The sequence below is a fragment of the Scyliorhinus torazame genome, chromosome 23 (assembly GCF_047496885.1).
Source record: "Scyliorhinus torazame isolate Kashiwa2021f chromosome 23, sScyTor2.1, whole genome shotgun sequence".
NCBI lineage: Eukaryota > Metazoa > Chordata > Chondrichthyes > Carcharhiniformes > Scyliorhinidae > Scyliorhinus > Scyliorhinus torazame.
The window spans coordinates 38910437-38935924 of NC_092729.1; the positions used below are offsets into that span (position 1 = coordinate 38910437).

The 25488-nt window shown below is 59.6% G+C and overlaps 1 protein-coding gene across 1 annotated transcript in view; it reads right to left on the bottom strand.

Moving 5' to 3' along the window:
* Positions 1–2132: 2132 nt before the first annotated feature.
* The window catches only part of grwd1 (glutamate-rich WD repeat containing 1), a 38527-nt gene continuing 15171 nt past the window's right edge, over positions 2133–25488 (bottom strand). The window contains exons 4-7 of the mRNA XM_072489125.1: positions 4136–4349; positions 3880–4022; positions 3590–3787; positions 2133–2642 (exon numbers count right to left, since the gene is read on the bottom strand). Coding sequence (XP_072345226.1) covers positions 2331–2642; positions 3590–3787; positions 3880–4022; positions 4136–4349 — 867 coding nt within the window. The 3' untranslated portion in view covers positions 2133–2330. The remainder of the gene's footprint in view (positions 2643–3589; positions 3788–3879; positions 4023–4135; positions 4350–25488) is intronic.

The following is a 25488-nucleotide window of genomic DNA, read 5'->3' on the forward strand; positions in this document are numbered from 1 at the left end:
ATCAAACACTCCCAGGACAGGTACAGCACGGGGTTAGATACAGAGTAAAGCTCCCTCTACACTGTCCCCATCAAACACTACCAGGACATGTACAGCCCGGGGTTAGATACAGAGTAAAGCTCCCTCTACACTGTCCCCATCAAACACTCCCAGGACAGGTACAGCACGGGGTTAGATACAGAGTAAAGCTCCCTCTTCACTGTCCCCATCAAACACTCCCAGGACAGGTACAGCACGGGGTTAGATACAGAGTAAAGCTCCCTGTACACTGTCCCCATCAAACACTCCCAGGACAGGTACAGCACGGGGTTAGATACAGAGTAAAGCTCCCTCTACACTGTTCCCATCAAACACTCCCAGGACAGGGACAGCACGGGGTTAGATACAGAGTAAAGCTCCCTCTACACTGTCCCCATCAAACACTCCCAGGACAGGTACAGCACGGGGTCAGATACAGAGTAAAGCTCCCTCTACACTGTCCCCATCAAACTCTCCCAGGACAGGTACAGCACGGGGTTAGATACAGAGTAAAGCTCCCTCGACACTGTCCCCATCAAACTCTCCCAGGACAGGTACAGCACGGGGTTAGATACAGAGTAAAGCTCCCTCTACACTGTCCCCATCAAACTCTCCCAGGACAGGTACAGCACGGGGCTAGATACAGAGTAAAGCTCCCTCTACACTGTCCCCATCAAACACTCCCAGGACAGGTACAGCCCGGGGTTAGATACAGAGTAAAGCTCCCTCTACACTGTGCCCATCAAACACTCCCAGGACAGGTACAGCACGGGGTTCGATACAGAGTAAAGCTCCCTCTACACTGTCCCCATCAAACACTACCAGGACATGTACAGCCCGGGGTTAGATACAGAGTAAAGCTCCCTCTACACTGTCCCCATCAAACACTCCCAGGACAGGTACAGCACGGGGTTAGATACAGAGTAAAGCTCCCTCTACACTGTCCCCATCAAACACTCCCAGGACAGTTACAGCACGGGGTTAGATACAGAGTAAAGCTCCCTGTACACTGTCCCCATCAAACACTCCCAGGACAGGTACAGCACGGGGTTAGATACAGAGTAAAGCTCCCTCTACACTGTTCCCATCAAACACTCCCAGGACAGGGACAGCACGGGGTTAGATACAGAGTAAAGCTCCCTCTACACTGTCCCCATCAAACACTCCCAGGACAGGTACAGCACGGGGTCAGATACAGAGTAAAGCTCCCTCTACACTGTCCCCATCAAACTCTCCCAGGACAGGTACAGCACGGGGTTAGATACAGAGTAAAGCTCCCTCGACACTGTCCCCATCAAACTCTCCCAGGACAGGTACAGCACGGGGTTAGATACAGAGTAAAGCTCCCTCTACACTGTCCCCATCAAACTCTCCCAGGACAGGTACAGCACGGGGCTAGATACAGAGTAAAGCTCCCTCTACACTGTCCCCATCAAACACTCCCAGGACAGGTACAGCCCGGGGTTAGATACAGAGTAAAGCTCCATCTACACTGTCCCCATCAAACACTCCCAGGACAGGTACAGCACGGGGTTAGATACAGAGTAAAGCTCCCTCTACACTGTCCCCATCAAACACTCCCAGGACAGGTACAGCACGGGGTTAGATACAGAGTAAAGCTCCGTCTACACTGTCCCCATCAAACTCTCCCAGGACAGGTACAGCACGGGGTTAGATACAGAGTAAAGCTCCCTCGACACTGTCCCCATCAAACTCTCCCAGGACAGGTACAGCACGGGGTTAGATACAGAGTAAAGCTCCCTCTACACTGTCCCCATCAAACTCTCCCAGGACAGGTACAGCACGGGGCTAGATACAGAGTAAAGCTCCCTCTACACTGTCCCCATCAAACTCTCCCAGGACAGGGACAGCACGGGGTTAGATACAGAGTAAAGCTCCCTCTACACCGTCCCCATCAAACACTCCCAGGACAGGGACAGCAAGGGGTTAGATACAGAGTAAAGCTCCCTCTACACTGTCCCCATCAAACACTCCCAGGACAGGTACAGCACGGGGTTAGATACAGAGTAAAGCTCCCTCTACACTGTCCCCATCAAACACTCCCAGGACAGGTACGGCACGGGGTGATACACATCCCAGAGAGAGAAAACAAATTTGATAAAATGAACTGTCCAATTTTATTGTGAATGTTTCTTTGGGGAACGGTGCAGGTCCCACCCGGGAGGTGGGATTGGGCAGGTTTGTCAGTCGCTCTGCTGCCTGGGCGACGGAGGGCGGGTAGCTCCCGGTGTGAGGCGGCGCCCGTCCCGCTGCCCGTCCGGGCGCGCTGTGCAGTCCGGCCGCGCGCGCTCTCAGACACTGATCGTCCTGAAGATGTCGAACCCGGTGTGGGCCGTGCTGACCAACACCCCGGGGCACTGCGGGTGCCAGTGCAGCTCCTTGATGTCCTCCTGGCCTTGGTGAATGAAGAGGAGCTGGGGGGCGAGAGCGGCCAGGCCCTCGTCCTGCCCCTCGTCGCCCTGGTCCCGCTCCACTGCCAGGTCCCACTGCGTGATTTGGTTGTCGGCCCCTGACGCGGCAAACACGCTGCTCTCGGCCGGGTGCCATTCGACCGAGGTGATGGACCCCAAATGCTGCTTAAACTTGGCCACGCAGTCACCTGCCTGCGGGGAGAGAGAGAGAGAGAGAGGAGGCGACAGCAGTAAGTTCACCGTCGATTCACAGATCCCCTCCCCCACGTTCGAGGACACGGAAATCTCATGCCGTTCAACTGCATGGGGCATCGGAACAGGGGGAGGCCCATTCGGCCCCTCCTCGAGTCTGTTACACAGGAACAGGAGGAGGCCCATTCAGCCCCTCGAGCCTGTTACACAGGAACAGGAGGAGGCCCATTCAGCCCCCTCCTCAAGCCTGTTACACAGGAACAGGAGGAGGCCCATTCAGCCCCTCGAGCCTGTTACACAGGAACAGGTGGAGGCCCATTCAGCCCCTCGAGTCTGTTACACAGGAACAGGAGGAGGCCCATTCAGCCCCTCGAGCCTGTTACAGAGGAACAGGAGGAGGCCCATTCAGCCCCTCGAGCCTGTTACACAGAAACAGGAGGAGGCCCATTCAGCCCCTCGAGTATGTTACACAGGAACAGGAGGAGGCCCATTCAGCCCCTCGAGTCTGTGACACAGGAACAGGAGGAGGCCCATTCAGCCCCTCGAGTCTGTGACACAGGAACAGGAGGAGGCCCATTCAGCCCCCTCCTCGAGTCTGTTACACAGGAACAGGAGGAGGCCCATTCAGCCCCTCGAGTCTGTTACACAGGAACAGTAGGAGGCCCATTCAGCCCCTCGAGTCTGTTACACAGGAACTGGAGGAGGCCCATTCAGCCTCTCGAGCCTGTTACACAGGAACAGGAGGAGGCCCATTCAGCCCCTCGAGTCTGTTACACAGGAACTGGAGGAGGCCCATTCAGCCCCTCGAGCCTGTTACACAGGAACAGGAGGAGGCCCATTCAGCCCCTCGAGCCTGTTACACAGGAACAGGAGGAGGCCCATTCAGCCCCCTCCTCGAGTCTGTTACACAGGAACAGGAGGAGGCCCCATTCGGCCCCTCGCCTCACCTTGAACTGGCGCAGGTCCCAGATGTTCAGCACTCCGTCGTCGCCGCCCGAGACGATGAAGGGCTCGCGTGGGTTCCAGCTGATGACGTTGACGTCGGCGCCGTGAGCCCCCTCCCGAGCCAGCATGCAGGCCTTGCCGGGGCTGGCCCGCGTGTCCCAGATGCGGATGGAGGCGTCGGCGGAGCACGAGGCGAAGACCTGGGGGAGGAGGGAGAGGAGGGCGTCAGGGCGACGGGAAGGCGAGCGACACGGTGCGACGGACCCCCGCCCCCCGGCGCGCACCCACTCACCGTGGCTTCGTTGGGTGACCACTGGATGTCTTCGACGGAGCGAGTGTGGCCGGCGTACGGCCTCTGGTCCACAGTCCAGCTGCCGGGCTCAGCCGTGTCCCACACGTGGATATTATTCTTGCAGTCCCCGGTCGCCAGGCGGCCTGCAGTTAGGGACGGAGGGGAGTCACAAACGTGGGCAGTGCCAACCTGATACCACCGCCAGTCAGCGCGATGCCAACCCCCCCTCCCACAGGCTCGGACCGCCCGCCCTCACCTGCAACTGTGGGCGACCAATCGACGGCGAATCCCTCCGTCATGTGACCCTCGAAGGAGTAGATTGGCTGCAGCTTTGCCTGCCTCTCCCTCAGGAAGGCAGACATCGCCGGGGCACTCGACACCGCCGTCAGCTGCTCACCCAGGTCCCACACCTCCACCTGCCCCTTCTCACACCACACAGCGGCCAGCTGCCTCCCGCCGACATCCTTCACCTGGGGGAGAGAGAGGGAGCGGGTCAGTGAGAGGGAGAGCGGGTCAGAGAGAGGGAGGGAGAGCGGGTCAGAGAGAGGGAGAGCGGGTCAGAGAGAGAGAGAGAGAGAGGGTCAGAGGGAGAGAGACAGAGAGGGTCAGAGAGAGAGAGAGAGAGCGGGTCAAAGAGAGAGAGAGAGAGAGAGAGAGCGGGTCAAAGAGAGGGAGGGAGAGGGAGAGTGGGTCAGAGAGAGAGAGAGCGGGTCAGAGAGAGGGAGGGAGAGCGGGTCAGAGAGAGAGAGGGAGAGCGGGTCAGAGAGAGAGAGAGAGAGAGGGTCAGAGAGAGGGAGAGGGGGTCAGAGAGAGAGAGAGAGAGCGGGTCAGAGAGAGGGAGGGAGAGGGAGAGCGGGTCAGAGAGAGAGAGAGTGGGTCAGAGAGAGGGAGGGAGAGCGGGTCAGAGAGAGAGAGAGTGGGTTAGAGAGAGGGAGGGAGAGCGGGTCAGAGAGAGAGAGAGAGAGAGAGGGTCAGAGAGAGAGAGAGAGAGAGAGGGAGAGCGGGTCAGAGAGAGAGAGGGAGAGCGGGTCAGAGAGAGAGAGAGAGGGTCAGAGAGAGAGAGAGGGAGCGGGTCAGAGAGAGCGGGTCAGAGAGGGAGAGCGGGTCAGGGAGAGAGAGAGAGAGAGCGGGTCAGAGAGAGAGAGAGAGGGTCAGAGAGAGAGCGAGGGAGAGCGGGTCAGAGAGAGAGAGAGAGAGAGCGGGTCAGAGAGAGGGAGGGAGAGGGAGAGCGGGTCAGAGAAAGAGAGAGCGGGTCAGAGAGAGGGAGGGAGAGCGGGTCAGAGAGAGAGAGAGAGAGGGTCAGAGAGAGAGAGAGAGAGGGAGAGCGGGTCAGAGAGAGACAGAGAGAGAGAGGGAGAGGGGGTCAGAGAGAGAGAGAGAGAGCGGGTCAGAGAGAGGGAGGGAGAGCGGGTCAGAGAGAGAGAGAGAGCGGGTCAGAGAGAGGGAGGGAGAGCGGGTCAGAGAGAGGGAGAGCGGGTCAGAGAGAGGGAGGGAGAGCGGGTCAGAGAGAGAGAGAGAGAGAGGGTCAGAGGGAGAGAGAGGGAGAGGGAGAGCGGGTCAGAGAGAGAGAGAGAGAGAGAGAGCGGGTCAAAGAGAGGGAGGGAGAGGGAGAGTGGGTCAGAGAGAGAGAGAGCGGGTCAGAGAGAGGGAGGGAGAGCGGGTCAGAGAGAGAGAGAGAGAGAGGGTCAGAGAGAGAGAGAGGGAGAGGGGGTCAGAGAGAGAGAGAGAGCGGGTCAGAGAGAGGGAGGGAGAGGGAGAGCGGGTCAGAGAGAGAGAGAGTGGGTCAGAGAGAGAGAGAGTGGGTCAGAGAGAGGGAGGGAGAGCGGGTCAGAGAGAGAGAGAGTGGGTCAGAGAGAGGGAGGGAGAGCGGGTCAGAGAGAGACAGAGAGAGAGAGAGAGAGGGTCAGAGAGAGAGAGAGAGAGAGAGAGAGAGCGGGTCAGAGAGAGAGAGGGAGAGCGGGTCAGAGAGAGAGAGAGGGTCAGAGAGAGAGAGAGGGAGAGCGGGTCAGAGAGAGCGGGTCAGAGAGGGAGAGCGGGTCAGGGAGAGAGAGAGAGAGAGCGGGTCAGAGAGAGAGAGAGAGGGTCAGAGAGAGAGCGAGGGAGAGCGGGTCAGAGAGAGAGAGAGAGAGAGAGCGGGTCAGAGAGAGGGAGGGAGAGGAAGAGCGGGTCAGAGAAAGAGAGAGCGGGTCAGAGAGAGGGAGGGAGAGCGGGTCAGAGAGAGAGAGAGAGAGGGTCAGAGAGAGAGAGAGAGAGGGAGAGCGGGTCAGAGAGAGAGAGAGAGAGAGCGGGTCAGAGAGGGAGAGCGGGTCAGGGAGAGAGAGAGAGAGCGGGTCAGAGAGAGAGAGAGAGGGTCAGAGAGAGAGAGAGGGGGTCAGAGAGAGAGAGAGAGAGAGTGGGTCAGAGAGAGCGAGAGAGAGCGGGTCAGTGAGAGAGAGAGAGAGAGGGGGTCAAAGAGAGTGAGAGCCGGTCAAAGAGAGTGAGAGCGGGTCAGAGAGAGAGAGAGAGAGCGGGTCAGAGAGAGCGGGTCAGAGTGAGAAAGAGCTGGTAAGTGAGAGAGAGAGCGGGTCAAAGACAGAGAGAGAGAGTCAGAGAGAGAGAGAGAGAGAGCGGTTCAGAGAGAGAGAGCGGGTCAGTGAGAGAACGGGTCAGAGGGAGAGAGAGAGAGAGAGAGGTCAGAGCGGGTCAGAGAGAGAGAGAGAGAGAGAGGGGGGGGGTCAAAGAGAGAGAGAGAGAGGGTCAGAGAGAGAGAGAGAGCGGGTCAGAGAGAGCAAGAGAGAGCGGGTCAGAGAGAGAGAGAGAGAGGGGGTCAAAGAAAGAGAGAGCAGGTCAGAGAGAGAGAGAGAGAGCGGGTCAGAGAGAGAGAGCGGGTCAGTGAGAGAGGGAGCGGGTCAGTGAGAGAGAGCGGGTCAGTGACAGAGGGAGCGGGTCAGTGACAGAGGGAGCGGGTCAGTGAGAGAGAGAGAGAGCGGGTCAGAGAGAGAGAGAGAGGGGGGGTGTCAAAGAGTGAGAGAGCGGGTCAGAGGGAGAGAGAGTGGGTCAGAGAGAGAGAGTGGGTCAGAGAGAGAGTGAGAGAGAGAGAGCAGGTCAGAGAGAGAGAGCGGGTCAGAGAGAGAGAGAGCGGGTCAGAGAGAGAGAGGGGGGGTCAGTGAGAGAGCGGGTCACAGAGAGAGAGAGAGAGAGAGAGAGCAGGTCAGAGAGAGAGAGCGGGTCAGAGAGAGAGCGGGTCAGAGAGAGGGGGGTCAGACAGAGAGAGAGCGGGTCAGTGATAGAGAGAGAGAGAGCGGGTGAGAGAGAGAGCGGGTCAGAGAGAGAGAGCGGGTCAGAGAGAGAGAGAGAGGGGTGTCAGACAGAGAGAGAGCGGGTCAGAGAGAGAGAGAGAGGGGGTCAGAGAGAGAGAGCGGGTCAGTGAGAGAGAGAGCGGGTCAGAGAGAGAGAGAGAGAGAGGGGGTCAAAGAGAGAGAGAGCGGGTCAGAGAGAGAGACAGAGAGGGAGTCAGAGAGAGAGAGCGGGTCAGAGAGAGGGGGGGTCAGAGAGAGCGGGGCAGAGAGAGAGAGAGAGAGAGGGGGTCAAAGAGAGAGAGCGGGTCAGAGAGAGAGAGTCGGTCAGAGAGAGAGAGAGCGGGTCAGAGAGAGAGAGAGAGAGAGGGGTTCAGAAAGAGTGCGGGTCAGAGAGAGAGAGAGAGAGGGGGTCAAAGAGAGAGAGAGTGGGTCAAAGAGAGAGAGAGAGAGAGCGGGTCAGAGAGAGAGAGAGCGGGTCAGAGAGAGCGAGAGAGAGCGGGTCAGTGAGAGAGAGAGAGAGGGGGTCAAAGAGAGTGAGAGCGGGTCAAAGAGAGTGAGAGCGGGTCAGAGAGAGAGAGAGAGCGGGTCAGAGAGAGCGAGAGCGGGTCAGAGAGAGCGAGAGAGAGCGGGTCAGAGAGAGAGAGAGCGTGTCAGAGAGAGAGAGAGAGAGAGAGCGGGTCAAAGAGAGAGAGGGAGAGCGGGGTCAGTGAGAGAGAGCGGGTCAGTGAGAGAGCGCGGGTCAGAGAGAGAGCGGGTCAGAGAGAGAGAGAGAGTGAGGGGGTGATCAGACAGAGAGAGAGAGAGAGTGAGGGGTTGATCAGACAGAGAGAGAGGGGGTCAGAGAGAGAGAGAGAGAGGGGGGGTCAGAAAGAGAGCGGGTCAGAGAGAGAGAGAGAGAGCGGGTCAGAGAGAGCAAGAGAGAGCGGGTCAGAGAGAGAGAGAGGGAGAGCGGGTCAGTGAGAGAGGGAGCGGGTCAGTGAGAGAGAGCGGGTCAGTGAGAGAGGGAGCGGGTCAGTGAGAGAGAGCGGGTCAGAGGGAGAGAGCGGGTCAGTGAGAGAGAGAGAGCGGGTCAGAGAGCGAGAGAGAGAGAGCGGGTCAGAGGGAGAGAGAGAGTGGGTCAGAGAGAGAGCGGGTCAGAGAGAGAGAGAGGGGGTCAGAGAGAGAGAGAGGGGGTCAGAGAGAGGGCGGGTCACAGAGAGAGAGAGAGCGGGTCAGTGAGAGAGAGAGAGCGGGTCAGAGAGAGGGGGGTCAGACAGAAAGAGAGCGGGTCAGTGAGAGAGAGAGAGCGGGTCAGAGAGAGAGAGCGGGTCAGAGAGAGAGAGGGGGGTCAGACAGAGAGAGAGCGGGTCAGAGAGAGAGAGAGCACGTCAGAGAGAGAGAGAGCGGGTCAGAGAGAGGGGGGGTCAGAGAGAGAGCGGGGCAGAGAGAGAGAGAGGGGGTCAGAGAGAGGGCGGGTCACAGAGAGAGAGAGAGCGGGTCAGTGAGAGAGAGAGAGCGGGTCAGAGAGAGGGGGGTCAGACAGAAAGAGAGCGGGTCAGTGAGAGAGAGAGAGCGGGTCAGAGAGAGAGAGCGGGTCAGAGAGAGAGAGGGGGGTCAGACAGAGAGAGAGCGGGTCAGAGAGAGAGAGAGAGAGGGGGTCAGAGAGAGAGCGGGTCAGAGAGAGAGAGAGAGAGAGGGGGGGTCAAAGAGAGAGAGAGCATGTCAGAGAGAGAGAGAGCGGGTCAGAGAGAGGGGGGGTCAGAGAGAGAGCGGGGCAGAGAGAGAGAGAGGGGGTCAAAGAGAGAGAGCGGGTCAGAGAGAGAGAGAGAGTCGGTCAGAGAGAGAGAGAGCGGGTCAGAGAGAGAGAGAGAGAGAGAGAGGGGGGGTCAGAAGAGAGAGGGGGTCAAAGAGAGAGAGAGTGGGTCAGAGAGAGAGAGAGAGAGAGAGAGGGGGGGTCAGAAGAGAGAGGGGGTCAAAGAGAGAGAGAGTGGGTCAGAGAGAGAGAGAGAGAGCGGGTCAGAGAGAGAGAGAGCGGGTCAGAGAGAGCGAGAGAGAGCGGGTCAGTGAGAGAGAGAGAGACAGGGGGTCAAAGAGAGTGAGAGCGGGTCAAAGAGAGTGAGAGCGGGTCAGAGAGAGAGAGAGAGAGAGCGGGTCAAAGAGAGAGAGAGAGAGAGCGGGTCAGAGAGAGCGAGAGAGAGCGGGTCAAAGAGAGAGAGAGAGAGGGGGTCAAAGAGAGAGAGGGAGAGCGGGTCAGTGAGAGAGCGCGGGTCAGAGAGAGAGAGAGAGTGAGGGGGTCAGAAAGAGAGCGGGTCAGAGAGAGAGAGAGCGGGTCAGTGAGAGAGAGCGGGTCAGAGAGAGAGAGAGAGAGAGAGAGGGGGTCAAAGAGAGAGAGAGAGAGAGAGGGGGTCAGAGAGAGAGAGGGTCAGAGAGAGAGAGAGAGCGCAGGTCAGTGAGAGAGAGAGCGGGTCAGTGAGAGAGCGCGGGTCAGAGAGAGAGAGAGCGGGTCAGAGAGAGAGGGGGTCAGAGAGAGAGCGGGCCAGAGAGAGAGAGAGAGGGGTGGATCAGAGAGAGAGCAGGTCAGAGAGAGAGAGAGAGTGCGGGTCAGAGTGAGAGAGAGCGGGTCAGTGAGAGAGGGAGCGGGTCAGTGAGAGAGAGAGAGAGAGCGGGTCAGTGAGAGAGAGAGGGTCAGAGAGAGAGAGAGAGAGCGGTTCAGAGAGAGAGAGCGGGTCAGTGAGAGAGAGAGGGGGTCAGAGAGAGAGAGAGAGAGGTCAGAGCGGGTCAGAGAGAGAGAGAGAGAGGGGGGGTCAAAGAGAGAGAGAGAGGGTCAGAGAGAGAGAGAGAGAGAGAGAGAGAGAGAGCGGGTCAGAGAGAGCAAGAGAGAGCGGGACAGAGAGAGAGAGAGAGAGAGCGGGTCAGAGAGAGCAAGAGAGAGCGGGTCAGAGAGAGAGAGGGTCAGTGAGAGAGAGAGCGGGTCAGTGAGAGAGAGAGAGAGAGAGAGAGAGAGGGGGTCAAAGAGAGAGAGAGAGAGCGGGTCAGAGAGAGCGAGAGCGGGTCAGAGAGAGAGAGAGAGCGCGGGTCTGTTGAAGAGAGAGCGGGTCAGTGAGAGAGAGAGGGTCAGAGAGAGAGAGAGAGAGCGGGTCAGTGAGAGAGAGAGGGGGTCAGAGAGAGAGAGAGAGAGGTCAGAGCAGGTCAGAGAGAGAGAGAGGGGGGGTGGGTCAAAGAGAGAGAGAGAGGGTCAGAGAGAGAGAGAGAGAGAGAGCGGGTCAGAGAGAGCAAGAGAGAAAGCGGGTCAGTGAGAGAGAGAGTCAGTGAGAGAGGGAGCGGGTCAGTGAGAGAGAGAGAGAGAGGGTCAGAGAGAGAGAGAGCGGGTCAGAGAGAGTCAGAGAGCGAGAGAGAGAGAGGCCAGAGCTGGTCAGAGAGAGAGAGGGGGGGTCAGAGAGAGAGAGAGCGGGTCAGAGAGAGCGAGAGAGAGAGCGGGTCAAAGAAAGAGAGGGTGGGTTGAGGGTGAGTTGAGGGGGTGAGTTGAGGGTGTGGGTTGAGGGTGAGTTGAGGGTGGGTTGAGGGGGTGGGTTGAGGGGGTGGGTTGAGGGTGAGTTGAGGGTGAGTTGAGGGGGTGGGTTGAGAGTGTGGGTTGAGGGTGTGGTTTGAGGTTGAGTTGAGGGGGTGAGTTGAGGGTGTGGGTTGAGGGTGAGTTGAGGGTGTGTTGAGGGTGTGGGTTGAGGGTGAGGTTTGAGGGTGGGTTGAGGGTGAGTTGAGGGTGTGGGTTGAGGGTGAGTTGAGGGGGTGGGTTGAGGGTGAGTTGAGGGGGTGAGTTGAGGGTGTGGGTTGAGGGTGAGTTGAGGGTGTGTTGAGGGTGTGGGTTGAGGGTGAGGTTTGAGGGTGGTTTGAGGGTGTGGGTTGAGGGGGTGAGTTGAGGGTGGGTTGAGGGGGTGAGTTGAGGGGGTGGGTTGAGGGGGTGAGTTGAGGGTGAGTTGAGGGGGTGAGTTGAGGGGGTGAGTTGAGGGGGTGAGTTGAGGGGGTGAGTTGAGGGTGTGGGTTGAGGGTGTGGGTTGAGGGTGAGTTGAGGGTAAGTTGAGGGTGAGTTGAGGGGGTGAGTTGAGGGTGAGTTGAGGGTGAGTTGAGGGTGAGTTGAGGGTGTGGGTTGAGGGTGAGTTGAGGGTGGGTTGAGGGTGAGTTGAGGGGGTGAGTTGAGGGTGTGGGTTGAGGGTGAGTTGAGGGGGTAGGTTGAGGGTGTGGGTTGAGGGTGAGTTGAGGGTGTGGGTTGAGGGTGGGTTGAGGGGGTGGGTTGAGGGGGTGAGTTGAGGGTGTGAGTTGAGGGTGAGTTGAGGGTGAGTTGAGGGGGTGAGTTGAGGGTGGGTTGAGGGGGTGAGTTGAGGGTGTGGGTTGAGGGGGTGAGTTGAGGGTGAGTTGAGGGTGGGTTGAGGGGGTGAGTTGAGGGTGTGGGTTGAGGGGGTGAGTTGAGGGTGAGTTGAGGGTGGGTTGAGGGGGTGAGTTGAGGGTGTGGGTTGAGGGTGGGTTGAGGGTGAGTTGAGGGGGTGGGTTGAGGGTGAGTTGAGGGGGTGAGTAGAGGGTGTGGGTTGAGGGTGAGTTGAGGGTGAGTTGAGGGGGTGGGTTGAGGGTGGGTTGAGGGGGTGGGTTGAGGGTGAGTTGAGGGTGTGGGTTGAGGGTGAGTTGAGGGGGTGAGTTGAGGGTGTGGGTTGAGGGGGTGAGTTGAGGGTGTGGGTTGAGGGTGAGTTGAGGGGATGAGTTGAGGGTGTGGGTTGAGGGTGAGTTGAGGGTGTGGGTTGAGGGTGAGTTGAGGGGGTGAGTTGAGGGTGAGGGTTGAGGGGGTGGGTTGAGGGTGGGGTTGAGGGTGTGGGTTGAGGGGGTGGGTTGAGGGGGTGGGTTGAGGGTGTGGGTTGAGGGTGTGAGTTGAGGGGGTGAGTTGAGGGTGAGTTGAGGGGGTGGGTTGAGGGTGAGTTGAGGGTGTGAGTTGGGGGGTGGGTTGAGGGGGTGGGTTGAGGGTGTGGGTTGAGGGTGTGAGTTGAGGGGGTGAGTTGAGGGTGAGTTGAGGGGGTGAGTTGAGGGTGTGAGTTGAGGGTGAGTTGAGGGTGTGGGTTGAGGGTGAGATGAGGGGGTGAGTTGAGGGTGGGTTGAGGGTGGGTTGAGGGGGTGAGTTGAGGGTGTGGGTTGAGGGGGTGAGTTGAGGGTGTGGGTTGAGGGTGAGTTGAGGGGATGAGTTGAGGGTGTGGGTTGAGGGTGAGTTGAGGGTGTGGGTTGAGGGTGAGTTGAGGGGGTGAGTTGAGGGTGAGGGTTGAGGGGGTGGGTTGAGGGTGGGGTTGAGGGTGTGGGTTGAGGGGGTGGGTTGAGGGGGTGGGTTGAGGGTGTGGGTTGAGGGTGTGAGTTGAGGGGGTGAGTTGAGGGTGAGTTGAGGGGGTGGGTTGAGGGTGAGTTGAGGGTGTGAGTTGAGGGGGTGGGTTGAGGGGGTGGGTTGAGGGTGTGGGTTGAGGGTGTGAGTTGAGGGGGTGAGTTGAGGGTGAGTTGAGGGGGTGAGTTGAGGGTGTGAGTTGAGGGTGAGTTGAGGGTGTGGGTTGAGGGTGAGATGAGGGGGTGAGTTGAGGGTGGGTTGAGGGTGGGTTGAGGGTGTGGGTTGAGGGTGAGTTGAGGGGGTGAGTTGAGGGTGGGTTGAGGGTGTGGGTTGAGGGTGAGTTGAGGGGGTGAGTTGAGGGGGTGGGTTGAGGGTGTGAGTTGAGGGTGTGGGTTGAGGGTGAGTTGAGGGGGTGAGTTGAGGGTGGGTTGAGGGTGTGGGTTGAGGGTGAGTTGAGGGGGTGAGTTGAGGGGGTGAGTTGAGGGGGTGAGTTGAGGGGGTGAGTTGAGGGTGTGGGTTGAGGGGGTGAGTTGAGGGGGTGAGTTGAGGGGGTGAGTTGAGGGTGTGGGTTGAGGGGGTGAGTTAAGGGTGGGTTCAGGGTGTGGGTTTGAGGGGGTGAGTTGAGGGTGTGGGTTGAGGGGGTGAGTTGAGGGTGGGTTGAGGGGGTGAGTTGAGATGGTGAGTTGAGGGTGGGTTGAGGGGGTGAGTTGAGGGTGTGGGTTGAGGGGGTGGGTTGAGGGTGTGGGTTGAGGGTGGGTTGAGGGGGTGAGTTGAGGGTGGGTTGAGGGGGTGAGTTGAGATGGTGAGTTGAGGGTGGGTTGAGGGGGTGAGTTGAGGGTGTGGGTTGAGGGGGTGAGTTGAGGGTGTGGGTTGAGGGTGAGTTGAGGGTGTGGGTTGAGGGTGTGAGTTGAGGGTGAGTTGAGGGTGAGTTGAGGGTGTGAGTTGAGGGGGTGAGTTGAGGGTGAGTTGAGGGGGTGAGTTGAGGGTGTGGGTTGAGGGTGAGTTGAGGGTGTGGGTTGAGGGTGTGGGTTGAGGGGGTGAGTCGAGGGTGGGTTGAGGGTGGGGTTGAGGGTGTGGGTTGAGGGTGTGGGTTGAGGGTGAGTTGAGGGTGTGGGTTGAGGGTGAGTTGAGGGTGAGTTGAGGGTGTGTTGAGGGTGTGGGTTGAGGGTGAGTTGAGGGTGGGTTGAGGGTGGGTTGAGGGTGTGGGTTGAGGGGGTGAGTTGAGGGTGGGTTGAGGGTGGGTTGAGGGTGGGTTGAGGGTGTGGGTTGAGGGTGAGTTGAGGGGGTGAGTTGAGGGTGTGGGTTGAGGGTGAGTTGAGGGGGTGAGTTGAGGGGGTGAGTTGAGGGGGTGAGTTGAGGGTGTGGGTTGAGGGTGGGTTGAGGGTGTGGGTTGAGGGTGAGTTGAGGGTGAGTTGAGGGTGTGGGTTGAGGGTGAGTTGAGGGGGTGAGTTGAGGGTGTGGGTTGAGGGTGAGTTGAGGGGGTGAGTTGAGGGGGTGAGTTGAGGGGGTGAGTTGAGGGTGTGGGTTGAGGGTGGGTTGAGGGTGTGGGTTGAGGGTGAGTTGAGGGTGAGTTGAGGGTGTGGGTTGAGGGTGAGTTGAGGGGGTGAGTTGAGGGTGTGGGTTGAGGGTGGGTTGAGGGTGTGGGTTGAGGGTGAGTTGAGGGTGAGTTGAGGGTGTGGGTTGAGGGTGAGTTGAGGGTGAGTTGAGGGTGTGGGTTGAGGGTGAGTTGAGGGGGTGAGTTGAGGGTGTGGGTTGAGGGTGTTGAGGGGGTGAGTTGAGGGTGAGTTGAGGGGGTGGGTTGAGGGGGTGAGTTGAGGGTGAGTTGAGGGTGTGTTGAGGGTGTGAGTTGAGGGTGAGTTGAGGGTGTGTTGAGGGTGTGGGTTGAGGGTGAGTTGAGGGTGAGTTGAGGGTGTGGGTTGAGGGTGAGTAGAGGGGGTGAGTTGAGGGTGTGGGTTGAGGGTGGGTTGAGGGTGAGTTGAGGGGGTGGGTTGAGGGGGTGAGTTGAGGGTGAGTTGAGGGTGTGGGTTGAGGGTGAGTTGAGGGGGTGAGTTGAGGGGGTGAGTTGAGGGGGTGAGTTGAGGGGGTGAGTTGAGGGGGTGGGTTGAGGGTGTGGGTTTGAGGGGGTGAGTTGAGGGTGTGGGTTGAGGGGGTGAGTTGAGGGGGTGAGTTGAGGGGGTGAGTTGAGGGGGTGGGTTGAGGGGGTGGGTTGAGGGTGAGTTGAGGGGGTGAGTTGAGGGGGTGGGTTGAGGGTGTGAGTTGAGGGTGTGGGTTGAGGGTGAGTTGAGGGGGTGAGTTGAGGGTGGGTTGAGGCTGAGTTGAGGGGGTGAGTTGAGGGGGTGAGTTGAGGGGGTGAGTTGAGGGGGTGAGTTGAGGGTGTGGGTTGAGGGGGTGAGTTGAGGGGGTGAGTTGAGGGTGTGGGTTGAGGGGGTGAGTTAAGGGTGGGTTCAGGGTGTGGGTTTGAGGGGGTGAGTTGAGGGTGTGGGTTGAGGGGGTGAGTTGAGGGTGGGTTGAGAGGGTGGGTTGAGGGGGTGGGTTGCGGGTGTGGGTTGAGGGTGAGTTGAGGGTGTGGGTTGAGGGGGTGAGTTGAGGGTGGGTTGAGGGGGTGAGTTGAGATGGTGAGTTGAGGGTGGGTTGAGGGGGTGAGTTGAGGGTGTGGGTTGAGGGGGTGAGTTGAGGGTGGGTTGAGAGGGTGGGTTGAGGGGGTGGGTTGAGGGGGTGAGTTAAGGGTGGGTTCAGGGTGTGGGTTGAGGGGGTGAGTTGAGGGTGGGTTGAGGGGGTGAGTTGAGATGGTGAGTTGAGGGTGGGTTGAGGGGGTGAGTTGAGGGTGTGGGTTGAGGGGGTGAGTTGAGGGTGTGGGTTGAGGGTGAGTTGAGGGTGTGGGTTGAGGGTGTGAGTTGAGGGTGAGTTGAGGGTGAGTTGAGGGTGTGGGTTGAGGGGGTGAGTTGAGATGGTGAGTTGAGGGTGGGTTGAGGGGGTGAGTTGAGGGTGTGGGTTGAGGGGGTGAGTTGAGGGTGTGGGTTGAGGGTGAGTTGAGGGTGTGGGTTGAGGGTGTGGGTTGAGGGGGTGAGTCGAGGGTGGGTTGAGGGTGGGGTTGAGGGTGTGGGTTGAGGGTGTGGGTTGAGGGTGAGTTGAGGGGGTGAGTTGAGGGTGTGGGTTGAGGGTGAGTTGAGTGTGTGTTGAGGGTGTGGGTTGAGGGTGAGTTGAGGGTGGGTTGAGGGTGGGTTGAGGGTGAGTTGAGGGTGTGGGTTGAGGGGGTGAGTTGAGGGTGAGTTGAGGGTGGCTTGAGGGTGGGTTGAGGGTGTGGGTTGAGGGTGTGGGTTGAGGGTGAGTTGAGGGGGTGAGTTGAGGGTGTGGGTTGAGGGTGAGTTGAGGGGGTGAGTTGAGGGGGTGAGTTGAGGGTGTGGGTTGAGGGTGAGTTGAGGGTGAGTTGAGGGGGTGGGTTGAGGGTGAGTTGAGGGTGTGGGTTGAGGGGGTGGGTTGAGGGGGTGTGTTGAGGGTGGGTTGAGGGTGAGTTGAGGGGGTGGGTTGAGGGGGTGGGTTGAGGGGGTGAGTTGAGGGTGGGTTGAGGGTGAGAGTTGAGGGGGTGAGTTGAGGGGGTGGGTTGAGGGGGTGAGTTGAGGGTGTGGGTTGAGGGTGTGGGTTGAGGGTGTGGGTTGAGGGGGTGGGTTGAGGGGGTGAGTTGAGGGTGTGGGTTGAGGGTGTGTTGAGGGAGAGTTGAGGGGGTAAGTTGAGGGTGTGGGTTGAGGGTGAGTTGAGGGTGTGGGTTGAGAGGGTGAGTTGAGGGTGTGGGTTGAGGGGGTGGGTTGAGGGTGAGTGGAGGGTGTGGGTTGAGGGTGTGTTGAGGGGGTGAGTTGAGGGTGTGGGTTGAGGGTGTGGGTTGAGGGTGTGGGTTGAGGGTGAGTTGAGGGTGTGGGTTGAGGGTGAGTTGAGGGTGTGTTGAGGGTGTGGGTTGAGGGTGAGGGTTGAGGGTGAGTTGAGGGTGAGTTGAGGGTGTGGGTTGAGGGTGTGGGTTGAGGGTGTGGGTTGAGGGTGTGGGTTGAGGGTGTGGGTTGAGGGTGGGTTGAGGGTGAGTTGAGGGGGTGAGTTGAGGGTGTGAGTTGAGGGTGTGGGTTGAGGGTGTTGGTTGAGGGTGTGGGTTGAGGGTGGGTTGAGGGTGAGTTGAGGGGGTGAGTTGAGGGTGTGAGTTGAGGGTGTGGGTTGAGGGTGTTGGTTGAGGGTGTGGGTTGAGGGGGTGAGTTGAGGGTGTGGGTTGAGGGTGTGGGTTGAGGGTGGGTTGAGGGTGAGTTGAGGGGGTGAGTTGAGGGTGTGGGTTGAGGGTGAGTTGAGGGTGTGGGTTGAGGGTGTGAGTTGAGGGTGAGTTGAGGGTGAGTTGAGGGTGTGGGTTGAGGGGGTGAGTTGAGATGGTGAGTTGAGGGTGGGTTGAGGGGGTGAGTTGAGGGTGTGGGTTGAGGGGGTGGGTTGAGGGTGTGGGTTGAGGGGGTGGGTTGAGGGTGGGTTGAGGGGGTGAGTTGAGGGTGTGGGTTGAGGGGGTGGGTTGAGGGTGAGTTGAGGGTGGGTTGAGGGGGTGAGTTGAGGGTGTGGGTTGAGGGGGTGGGTTGAGGGTGAGTTGAGGGGGTGAGTTGAGGGTGTGGGTTGAGGGTGAGTTGAGGGTGTGGGTTGAGGGTGTGGGTTGAGGGGGTGAGTCGAGGGTGGGTTGTAGGTGGGGTTGAGGGTGTGGGTTGAGGGTGTGGGTTGAGGGTGAGTTGAGGGGGTGAGTTGAGGGTGTGGGTTGAGGGTGAGTTGAGGGTGAGTTGAGGGTGGGTTGAGGGTGTGGGTTGAGGGGGTGAGTTGAGGGTGTGGGTTGAGGGTGGGTTGAGGGTGTGGGTTGAGGGTGTGGGTTGAGGGTGTTGAGGGGGTGAGTTGAGGGTGTGGGTTGAGGGTGAGTTGAGGGGGTGAGTTGAGGGGGTGAGTTGAGGGGGTGAGTTGAGGGTGTGGGTTGAGGGGGTGGGTTGAGGGTGGGTTGAGGGTGGGTTGAGGGTGTGGGTTGAGGGTGAGTTGAGGGGGTGAGTTGAGGGTGTGGGTTGAGGGTGAGTTGAGGGGGTGAGTTGAGGGTGTGGGTTGAGGGTGAGTTGAGGGGGTGAGTTGAGGGGGTGAGTTGAGGGGGTGAGTTGAGGGTGTGGGTTGAGGGTGAGTTGAGGGGGTGAGTTGAGGGTGTGGGTTGAGGGTGGGTTGAGGGTGTGGGTTGAGGGGGTGAGTTGAGGGTGTGGGTTGAGGGTGGGTTGAGGGTGTGGGTTGAGGGTGAGTTGAGGGTGAGTTGAGGGTGTGGGTTGACGGTGTGTTGAGGGTGTGGGTTGAGGGTGAGTTGAGGGTGAGTTGAGGGTGTGGGTTGAGGGTGAGTTGAGGGGGTGAGTTGAGGGTGTGGGTTGAGGGTGTGGGTTGAGGGTGAGTTGAGGGTGAGTTGAGGGTGTGTTGAGGGTGTGGGTTGAGGGTGAGTTGAGGGTGAGTTGAGGGTGTGGGTTGAGGGTGAGTTGAGGGTGAGTTGAGGGTGTGGGTTGAGGGTGAGTTGAGGGGGTGAGTTGAGGGTGTGGGTTGAGTGTGAGTTGAGGGGGTGAGTTGAGGGTGAGTTGAGGGGGTGGGTTGAGGGGGTGAGTTGAGGGTGAGTTGAGGGTGTGAGTTGAGGGTGTGTTGAGGGTGTGGGTTGAGGGTGAGTTGAGGGTGTGGGTTGAGGGTGAGTAGAGGGGGTGAGTTGAGGGTGTGGGTTGAGGGTGGGTTGAGGGTGAGTTGAGGGTGAGTTGAAGGGGTGGGTTGAGGGGGTGAGTTGAGGGTGAGTTGAGGGTGAGTTGAGGGTGTGGGTTGAGGGTGAGTTGAGGGGGTGAGTTGAGGGTGGGTTGAGGGTGAGTTGAGGGTGAGTTGAGGGGGTGAGTTGAGGGGGTGGGTTGAGGGTGAGTTGAGGGGGTGAGTTGAGGGTGGGTTGAGGGTGAGTTGAGGGTGAGTTGAGGGGGTGGGTTGAGGGTGAGTTGAGGGTGAGCTGAGGGGGTGGGTTGAGGGTGTGGGTTGAGGGTGAGTTGAGGGTGTGGGTTGAGGGGGTGGGCTGAGGGTGGGTTGAGGGGGTGAGTTGAGATGGTGAGTTGAGGGTGGGTTGAGGGTGAGTTGAGGGTGTGGGTTGAGGGTGTGGGTTGAGGGTGAGTTGAGGGTGAGTTGAGGGGGTGGGTTGAGGGTGAGTTGAGGGTGTGGGTTGAGGGTGAGTTGAGGGGGTGGGTTGAGGGTGAGTTGAGGGGGTGAGTTGAGGGTGTGGGTTGAGGGGGTGAGTTGAGGGTGTGGGTTGAGGGTGAGTTGAGCGGGTGAGTTGAGGGTGTGGGTTGAGGGTGAGTTGAGGGTGTGGGTTGAGGGTGAGTTGAGGGTGTGGGTTGAGGGTGAGTTGAGGGTGTGGGTTGAGGGTGAGTTGAGGGTGTGGGTTGAGGGTGAGTTGAGGGTGTGTTGAGGGTGTGGGTTGAGGGTGTGGGTTGAGGGGGTGAGTTGAGGGTGTGGGTTGAGGGTGAGTTGAGGGTGAGTTGAGGGGGTGGGTTGAGGGTGAGTTGAGGGTGTGGGTTGAGGGTGAGTTGAGGGGGTGGGTTAAGGGTGAGTTGAGGGGGTGAGTTGAGGGTGTGGGTTGAGGGGGTGAGTTGAGGGTGTGGGTTGAGGGTGAGTTGAGGGGGTGAGTTGAGGGTGTGGATTGAGGGTGAGTTGAGGGTGTGGGTTGAGGGTGAGTTGAGGGTGTGGGTTGAGGGTGAGTTGAGGGTGTGGGTTGAGGGTGAGTTGAGGGTGTGTTGAGGGTGTGGGTTGAGGGTGTGGGTTGAGGGTGTGGGTTGAGGGTGGGTTGAGGGTGAGTTGAGGGGGTGAGTTGAGGGGGTGGGTTGAGGGGGTGAGTTGAGGGTGTGGGTTGAGGGTGTGGGTTGAGGGTGGGTTGAGGGTGAGTTGAGGGGGTGAGTTGAGGGGGTGGGTTGAGGGGGTGAGTTGAGGGTGTGGGTTGAGGGTGTGGGTTGAGGGTGTGGGTTGAGGGGGTGAGTTGAGGGTGTGGGTTGAGGGTGTGGGTTGAGGGTGGGTTGAGGGTGAGTTGAGGGGGTGAGTTGAGGGTGTGGGTTGAGGGTGAGTTGAGGGTGTGGGTTGAGGGTGTGGGTTGAGGGTGGGTTGAGAGTGAGTTGAGGGGGTGAGTTGAGGGTGTGGGTTGAGGGTGAGTTGAGGGTGTGGGTTGAGGGTGTGTTGAGGGGGTGAGTTGAGGGTGTGGGATGAGGGTGAGGGTTGAGGGTGAGTTGAGGGTGTGTTGAGGGTGTGGGTTGAGGGGGTGGGTTGAGGGTGTGGGTTGAGGGTGAGTTGAGGGTGTGGGTTGAGGGTGAGGGTTGAGGGTGAGAGTTGAGGGTGAGTTGAGGGTGTGTTGAGGGTGTGGATTGAGGGTGAGTTGAGGGTGAGTTGAGGGGGTGAGTTGAGTGGGTGAGTTGAGGGTGTGGGTTGAGGGTGTGGGTTGAGGGTGTGGGTTGAGGGTGTGGGTTGAGGGTGGGTTGAGGGTGAGTTGAGGGGGTGAGTTGAGGGTGTGAGTTGAGGGTGTGAGTTGAGGGTGTGGGTTGAGGGTGTTGGTTGAGGGTGTGGGTTGAGGGGGTGAGTTGAGGGTGTGGGTTGAGGGTGTGGGTTGAGGGTGGGTTGAGGGTGAGTTGAGGGGGTGAGTTGAGGGTGTGGGTTGAGGGTGAGTTGAGGGTGTGGGTTGAGGGTGTGTTGAGGGGGTGAGTTGAGGGGGTGGGTTGAGGGTGAGTTGAGGGGGTGGGTTGAGGGTGAGTTGAGGGAGTGAGTTGAGGGGGTGAGTTGAGGGTGTGGGTTCAGGGTGTGGGTTGAGGGTGAGTTGAGGGGGTGGGTTGAGGGTGTGGGTTGAGGGTGAGTTGAGGGGGTGAGTTGAGGGTGAGGGTTGAGGGTGAGTTGAGGGTGTGAGTTGAGGGGGTGAGTTGAGGGGGTGAGTTTAGGGTGTGGGTTGAGGGGGTGAGTTGAGGGTGGGTTGAGGGTGTGGGTTTGAGGGGGTGAGTTGAGGGTGAGGGTTGAGGGGGTGAGTTGAGGGTGGATTGAGGGGGTGGGTTGAGGGTGTGTTGAAGGGGTGAGTTGAGGTGGTGAGTTGAGGGTGGGTTGAGGGGGTGAGTTGAGGGTGGGTTGAGGGGGTGGGTTGAGGGTGAGTTGAGGGTGAGTTGAGGGTGTGGGTTGAGGGAGTGGGTTGAGGGGGTGGGTTGAGGGGGTGGGTTGAGGGTGAGTTGAGGGGGTGGGTTGAGGGTGAGTTGAGGGTGTGGGTTGAGGGTGAGTTGAGGGGGTGAGTTGAGGGTGTGGGTTGAGGGTGAGTTGAGGGTGTGGGTTGAGTGGGTGTCGAGGGTGGGTTGAGGGTGGGGTTGAGGGTGTGGGTTGAGGGTGGGTTGAGGGGGTGAGTTGATGGGGTGAGTTGAGGGTGAGTTGAGGGTGTGGGTTGAGGGTGAGTTGAGGGTGTGGGTTGAGGGTGGGTTGAGGGTGTGGGTTGAGGGTGAGTTGAGGGGGTGAGTTGAGGGTGTGGGTTGAGGGTGAGTTGAGGGGGTGAGTTGAGGGTGTGGGTTGAGGGGGTGAGTCGAGGGTGGGTTGAGGGTGGGGTTGAGGGTGTGGGTTGAGGGTGAGTTGAGGGGGTGGGTTGAGGGTGGGTTGAGGGGGTGAGTTGAGGGGGTGAGTTGAGGGTGAGTTGAGGGTGTGGGTTGAGGGTGTGGGTTCAGGGGGTGGGTTGAGGGTGAGTTGAGGGTGGGGTTGAGAGTGTGGGTTGAGGGTGTGGGTTGAGGGGGTGTCGAGGGTGTGGGTTGAGGGGGTGAGTTGAGGTGGTGGGTTGAGGGTGTGGGTTGAGGGGGTGGGTTGAGGGTGTGGGTTGAGGGTGAGTTGAGGGTGGGTTGAGGGTGAGTTGAGGGTGTGGGTTGAGGGTGTGGGTTGAGGGTGAGTTGAGGGTGTGGGTTGAGGGTGGGTTGAGGGGGTGAGTTGAGAGGGTGAGTTGAGGGTGTGGGTTGAGGGTGTGAGTTGAGGGTGGGTTGAGGGTGTGGGTTGAGGGTGAGTTGAGGGGGTGGGTTGAGGGTGTGGGTTGAGGGTGAGTTGAGGGTGAGTTGAGGGGCTGAGGTGAGGGTGTGGGTTGAGGGTGAGTTGAGGGTGTGGGCTGAGGGTGAGGGTTGAGGGTGTGGGTTGAGGGTGAGTTGAGGGGGTGAGTTGAGGGTGAGTTGAGGGGGTGAGTTGAGGGTGAGTTGAGGGTGAGTTGAGGGGGTGAGTTGAGGGTGATTTGAGGGGGTGGGTTGAGGGTGTGGGTTGAGGGGGTGGGTTGAGGGGGTGAGATGAGGGTGTGAGTTGAGGGTGTGGGTTGAGGGTGTGGGTTGAGGCGGTGAGTTGAGGGGGTGAGTTGAGGGGGTGAGTTGAGGGGGTGGGTTGAGGGTGTGAGTTGAGGGGGTGAGTTGAGGGGGTGAGCTGAGGGGGTGAGTTGAGGGGGTGAGTTGAGGGGGTGGGTTGAGGGGGTGGGTTGAGGGGGTGAGTTGAGGGGGTGAGTTGAGGGGGTGAGTTGAGGGGGTGAGTTGAGGGGGTGAGTTGAGGGGGTGAGTTGAGGGGGTGAGTTGAGGGGGTGAGTTGAGGGGGTGTTGAGGGGGTGGGTTGAGGGGGTGAGTTGAGGGGGTGAGTTGAGGGGGTGAGTTGAGGGTGTGAGTTGAGGGTGAGTTGAGGGGGTGGGTTGAGGGGGTGGGTTGAGGGTGTGAGTTGAGGCGGTGAGTTGAGGGTGTGGGTTGAGGGTGTGAGTTGAGGCGGTGAGTTGAGGCGGTGAGTTGAGGGGGTGAGTTGAGGGGGTGAGTTGAGGGGGTGGGTTGAGGGGGTGAGTTGAGGGGGTGAGTTGAGGGGGTGGGTTGAGGGGGTGGGTTCAGGGGGTGAGTTGAGGGGTTGAGTTGAGGGGGTGAGTTGAGGGGGTGAGTTGAGGGGTTGAGTTGAGGGGGTGGGTTGAGGGGGTGGGTTGAGGGGGTGGGTTGAGGGGGTGAGTTGAGGGTGTGGGTTGAGGGTGTGGGTTGAGGGGGTGAGTTGAGGGGGTGAGTTGAGGGGGTGAGTTGAGGGGGTGGGTTGAGGGTGTGGGTTGAGGGGGTGAGTTGAGGGGGTGAGTTGAGGCGGTGAGTTGAGGGGGTGGGTTGAGGGGGTGGGTTGAGGGGGTGGGTTGAGGGGGTGGGTTGAGGGGGTGAGTTGAGGGGGTGAGTTGAGGGTGAGTTGAGGGTGAGTTGAGGGTGAGTTGCGGGGGTGGGTTGAGGGTGAGTTGAGGGTGAGTTGAGGGTGAGTTGAGGGTGTGAGTTGAGGGTGTGGGTTGAGGGTGTGGGTTGAGGGTGAGTTGAGGGTGAGTTGAGGGTGTGGGTTGAGGGTGGGTTGAGGGGGTGAGTTGAGGGGGTAGGTTGAGGGGGTGGGTTGAGGGTGGGTTGAGGGTGAGTTGAGGGTGAGTTGAGGGTGTGGGTTGAGGGTGAGTTGAGGGTGAGTTGAGGGTGTGGGTTGAGGGTGTGGGTTGAGGGTGAGTTGAGGGTGTGGGTTGAGGGTGAGTTGAGGGTGAGTTGAGGGTGTGGGTTGAGGGTGTGGGTTGAGGGTGAGTTGAGGGTGAGTTGAGGGTGGGTTGAGGGTGAGTTGAGGGGGTGGGTTGAGGGTGGGTTGAGGGTGTGAGTTGAGGGTGAGTTGAGGGTGAGTTGAGGGTGTGGGTTGAGGGTGGGTTGAGCGTGAGTTGAGGGGGTGGGTTGAGGGTGGGTTGAGGGTGTGAGTTGTGGGTGAGTTGAGGGTGAGTTGAGGGTGGGTTGAGGGTGAGTTGCGGGGGTGGGTTGAGGGTGAGTTGAGGGTGAGTTGCGGGGGTGGGTTGAGGGTGAGTTGAGGGTGAGTTGAGGGTGTGGGTTGAGGGTGTGGGTTGAGGGTGAGTTGAGGGTGAGTTGAGGGTGTGGGTTGAGGGTGGGTTGAGGGGGTGAGTTGAGGGGGTGGGTTGAGGGGGTGAGTTGAGGGGGTGGGTTGAGGGTGGGTTGAGGGTGGGTTGAGGGTAGGTTGAGGGTGTGGGTTGAGGGTGGGTTGAGGGTGAGTTGAGGGGGTGGGTTGAGGGTGGGTTGAGGGTGAGTTGAGGTGGTGGGTTGAGGGTGGGTTGAGGGTGTGAGTTGAGGGTGTGGGTTGAGGGTGTGGGTTGAGGGTGAGTTGAGGGTGAGTTGAGGGTGTGGGTTGAGGGTGGGTTGAGGGTGAGTTGAGGTGGTGGGTTGAGGGTGGGTTGAGGGTGTGAGTTGAGGGTGAGTTGAGGGTGTGGGTTAAGGGTGGGTTGAGGTGGTGGGTTGAGGGTGTGGGTTGAGGGTGAGTTGAGGGTGGGTTGAGAGGGTGGGTTGAGGGTGTGGGTTGAGGGTGAGTTGAGGGTGTGGGTTGAGGGTGTGGGTTGAGGGTGTGGGTTGAGGGTGAGTTGAGGGTGGGTTGAGGGTGGGTTGCGGGGGTGGGTTGAGGGCGAGTTGAGGGTGAGTTGCGGGGGTGGGTTGAGGATGAGTTGAGGGTGAGTTGAGGGGGTGAGTTGAGGGTGGGTTGAGGGTGGTTTGAGCATGTGGGTTGAGGGTGTGAGTTGAGGGTGAGTTGAGGGTGTGGGTTGAGGGTGGGTTGAGGGTGAGTTGAGGGTGTGAGTTGAGGGGGTGGGTTGAGGGTGAGTTGAGGTGGTGGGTTGAGGGTGAGTTGAGGGTGTGGGTCGAGGGGGTGAGTTGAGGGTGTGGGTTGAGGGTGAGTTGAGGGTGTGGGTCGAGGGGGTGAGTTGAGGGTTTGGGTTGAGGGTGGGTTGAGGGTGTGGGTTGAGGGTGTGGGTTGAGGGGGTGAGTTGAGGGTGTAGGTTGAGGGTGGGTTGAGGGTGAGTTGAGGTGGTGGGTTGAGGGTGTGGGTTGAGGGTGTGGGTTGAGGGTGTGGGTTGAGGGTGTGGGTTGAGGGGGTGAGTTGAGGGTGTGTGTTGAGGGTGTGAGTTGAGGGGGTGAGTTGAGGGGGTGAGTTGAGGGTGTGAGTTGAGGGGGTGAGTTGAGGGTGGGTTGAGGGTGTGGGTTGAGGGTGTGGGTTGAGGGTGTGGGTTGAGGGTGTGGGTTGAGGGTGTGGGTTGAGGGTGGGTTGAGGGTGTGGGTTGAGGGTGAGTTGAGGGTGTGGGTTGAGGGTGGGTTGAGGGTGTGGGTTGAGGGTGAGTTGAGGGTGTGGGTTGAGGGGGTGGGTTGAGGGGGTGAGTTGAGGGTGTGGGTTGAAGGGGTGAGTTGAGGGTGTGGGTTGAGGGGGTGAGTTGAGGGTGTGGGTTGAGGGGGTGAGTTGAGGGTGTGGGTTAAGGGGGTGAGTTGAGGGTGTGGGTTGAGGGGTTGGGTTGAGGGGGTGAGTTGAGGGTGAGTTGAGGTGGTGGGTTGAGGGTGGGTTGAGGGTGTGGGTTGAGGGGGTGAGTTGAGGGTGTGGGTTGAGGGTTTGGGTTGAGGGGGTGAGTTGAGGGTGGGTTGAGGGTGTGGGTTGAGGGTGAGTTGAGGGGGTGAGTTGAGGGTGAGTTAAGGGGGTGAGTTGAGGGTGGGTTGAGGGTGAGTTGAGTGTGAGTTGAGGGTGAGTTGAGGGCGAGTTGAGGGTGAGTTGAGGGTGAGTTGAGGGTGAGTTGAGGGGGTGAGTTGAGGGTGAGTTGAGGGTGAGTTGAGGGTGAGTTGAGTGCGAGTTGAGGGTGCGTTGAGGGTGAGTTGAGTGTGAGTTGAGGGTGAGTTGAGGGGGTGAGTTGAGGGGGTGAGTTGAGGGTGAGTTGAGGGTGAGTTGAGGGTGAGTTGAGGGTGAGTTGAGGGGGTGAGTTGAGGGGGTGAGTTGAGGGGGTGAGTTGAGGGTGAGTTGAGGGGGTGAGTTGAGGGGGTAAGTTGAGGGTGAGTTGAGGGGGTGAGTTGAGGGGGTGAGTTGAGGGTGAGTTGAGGGTGGGTTGAGGGTGAGTTGAGGGTGAGTTGAGGGGGTGGGTTGAGGGTGAGTTGAGGGTGAGTTGAGGGTGTGATTTGAGGGGGT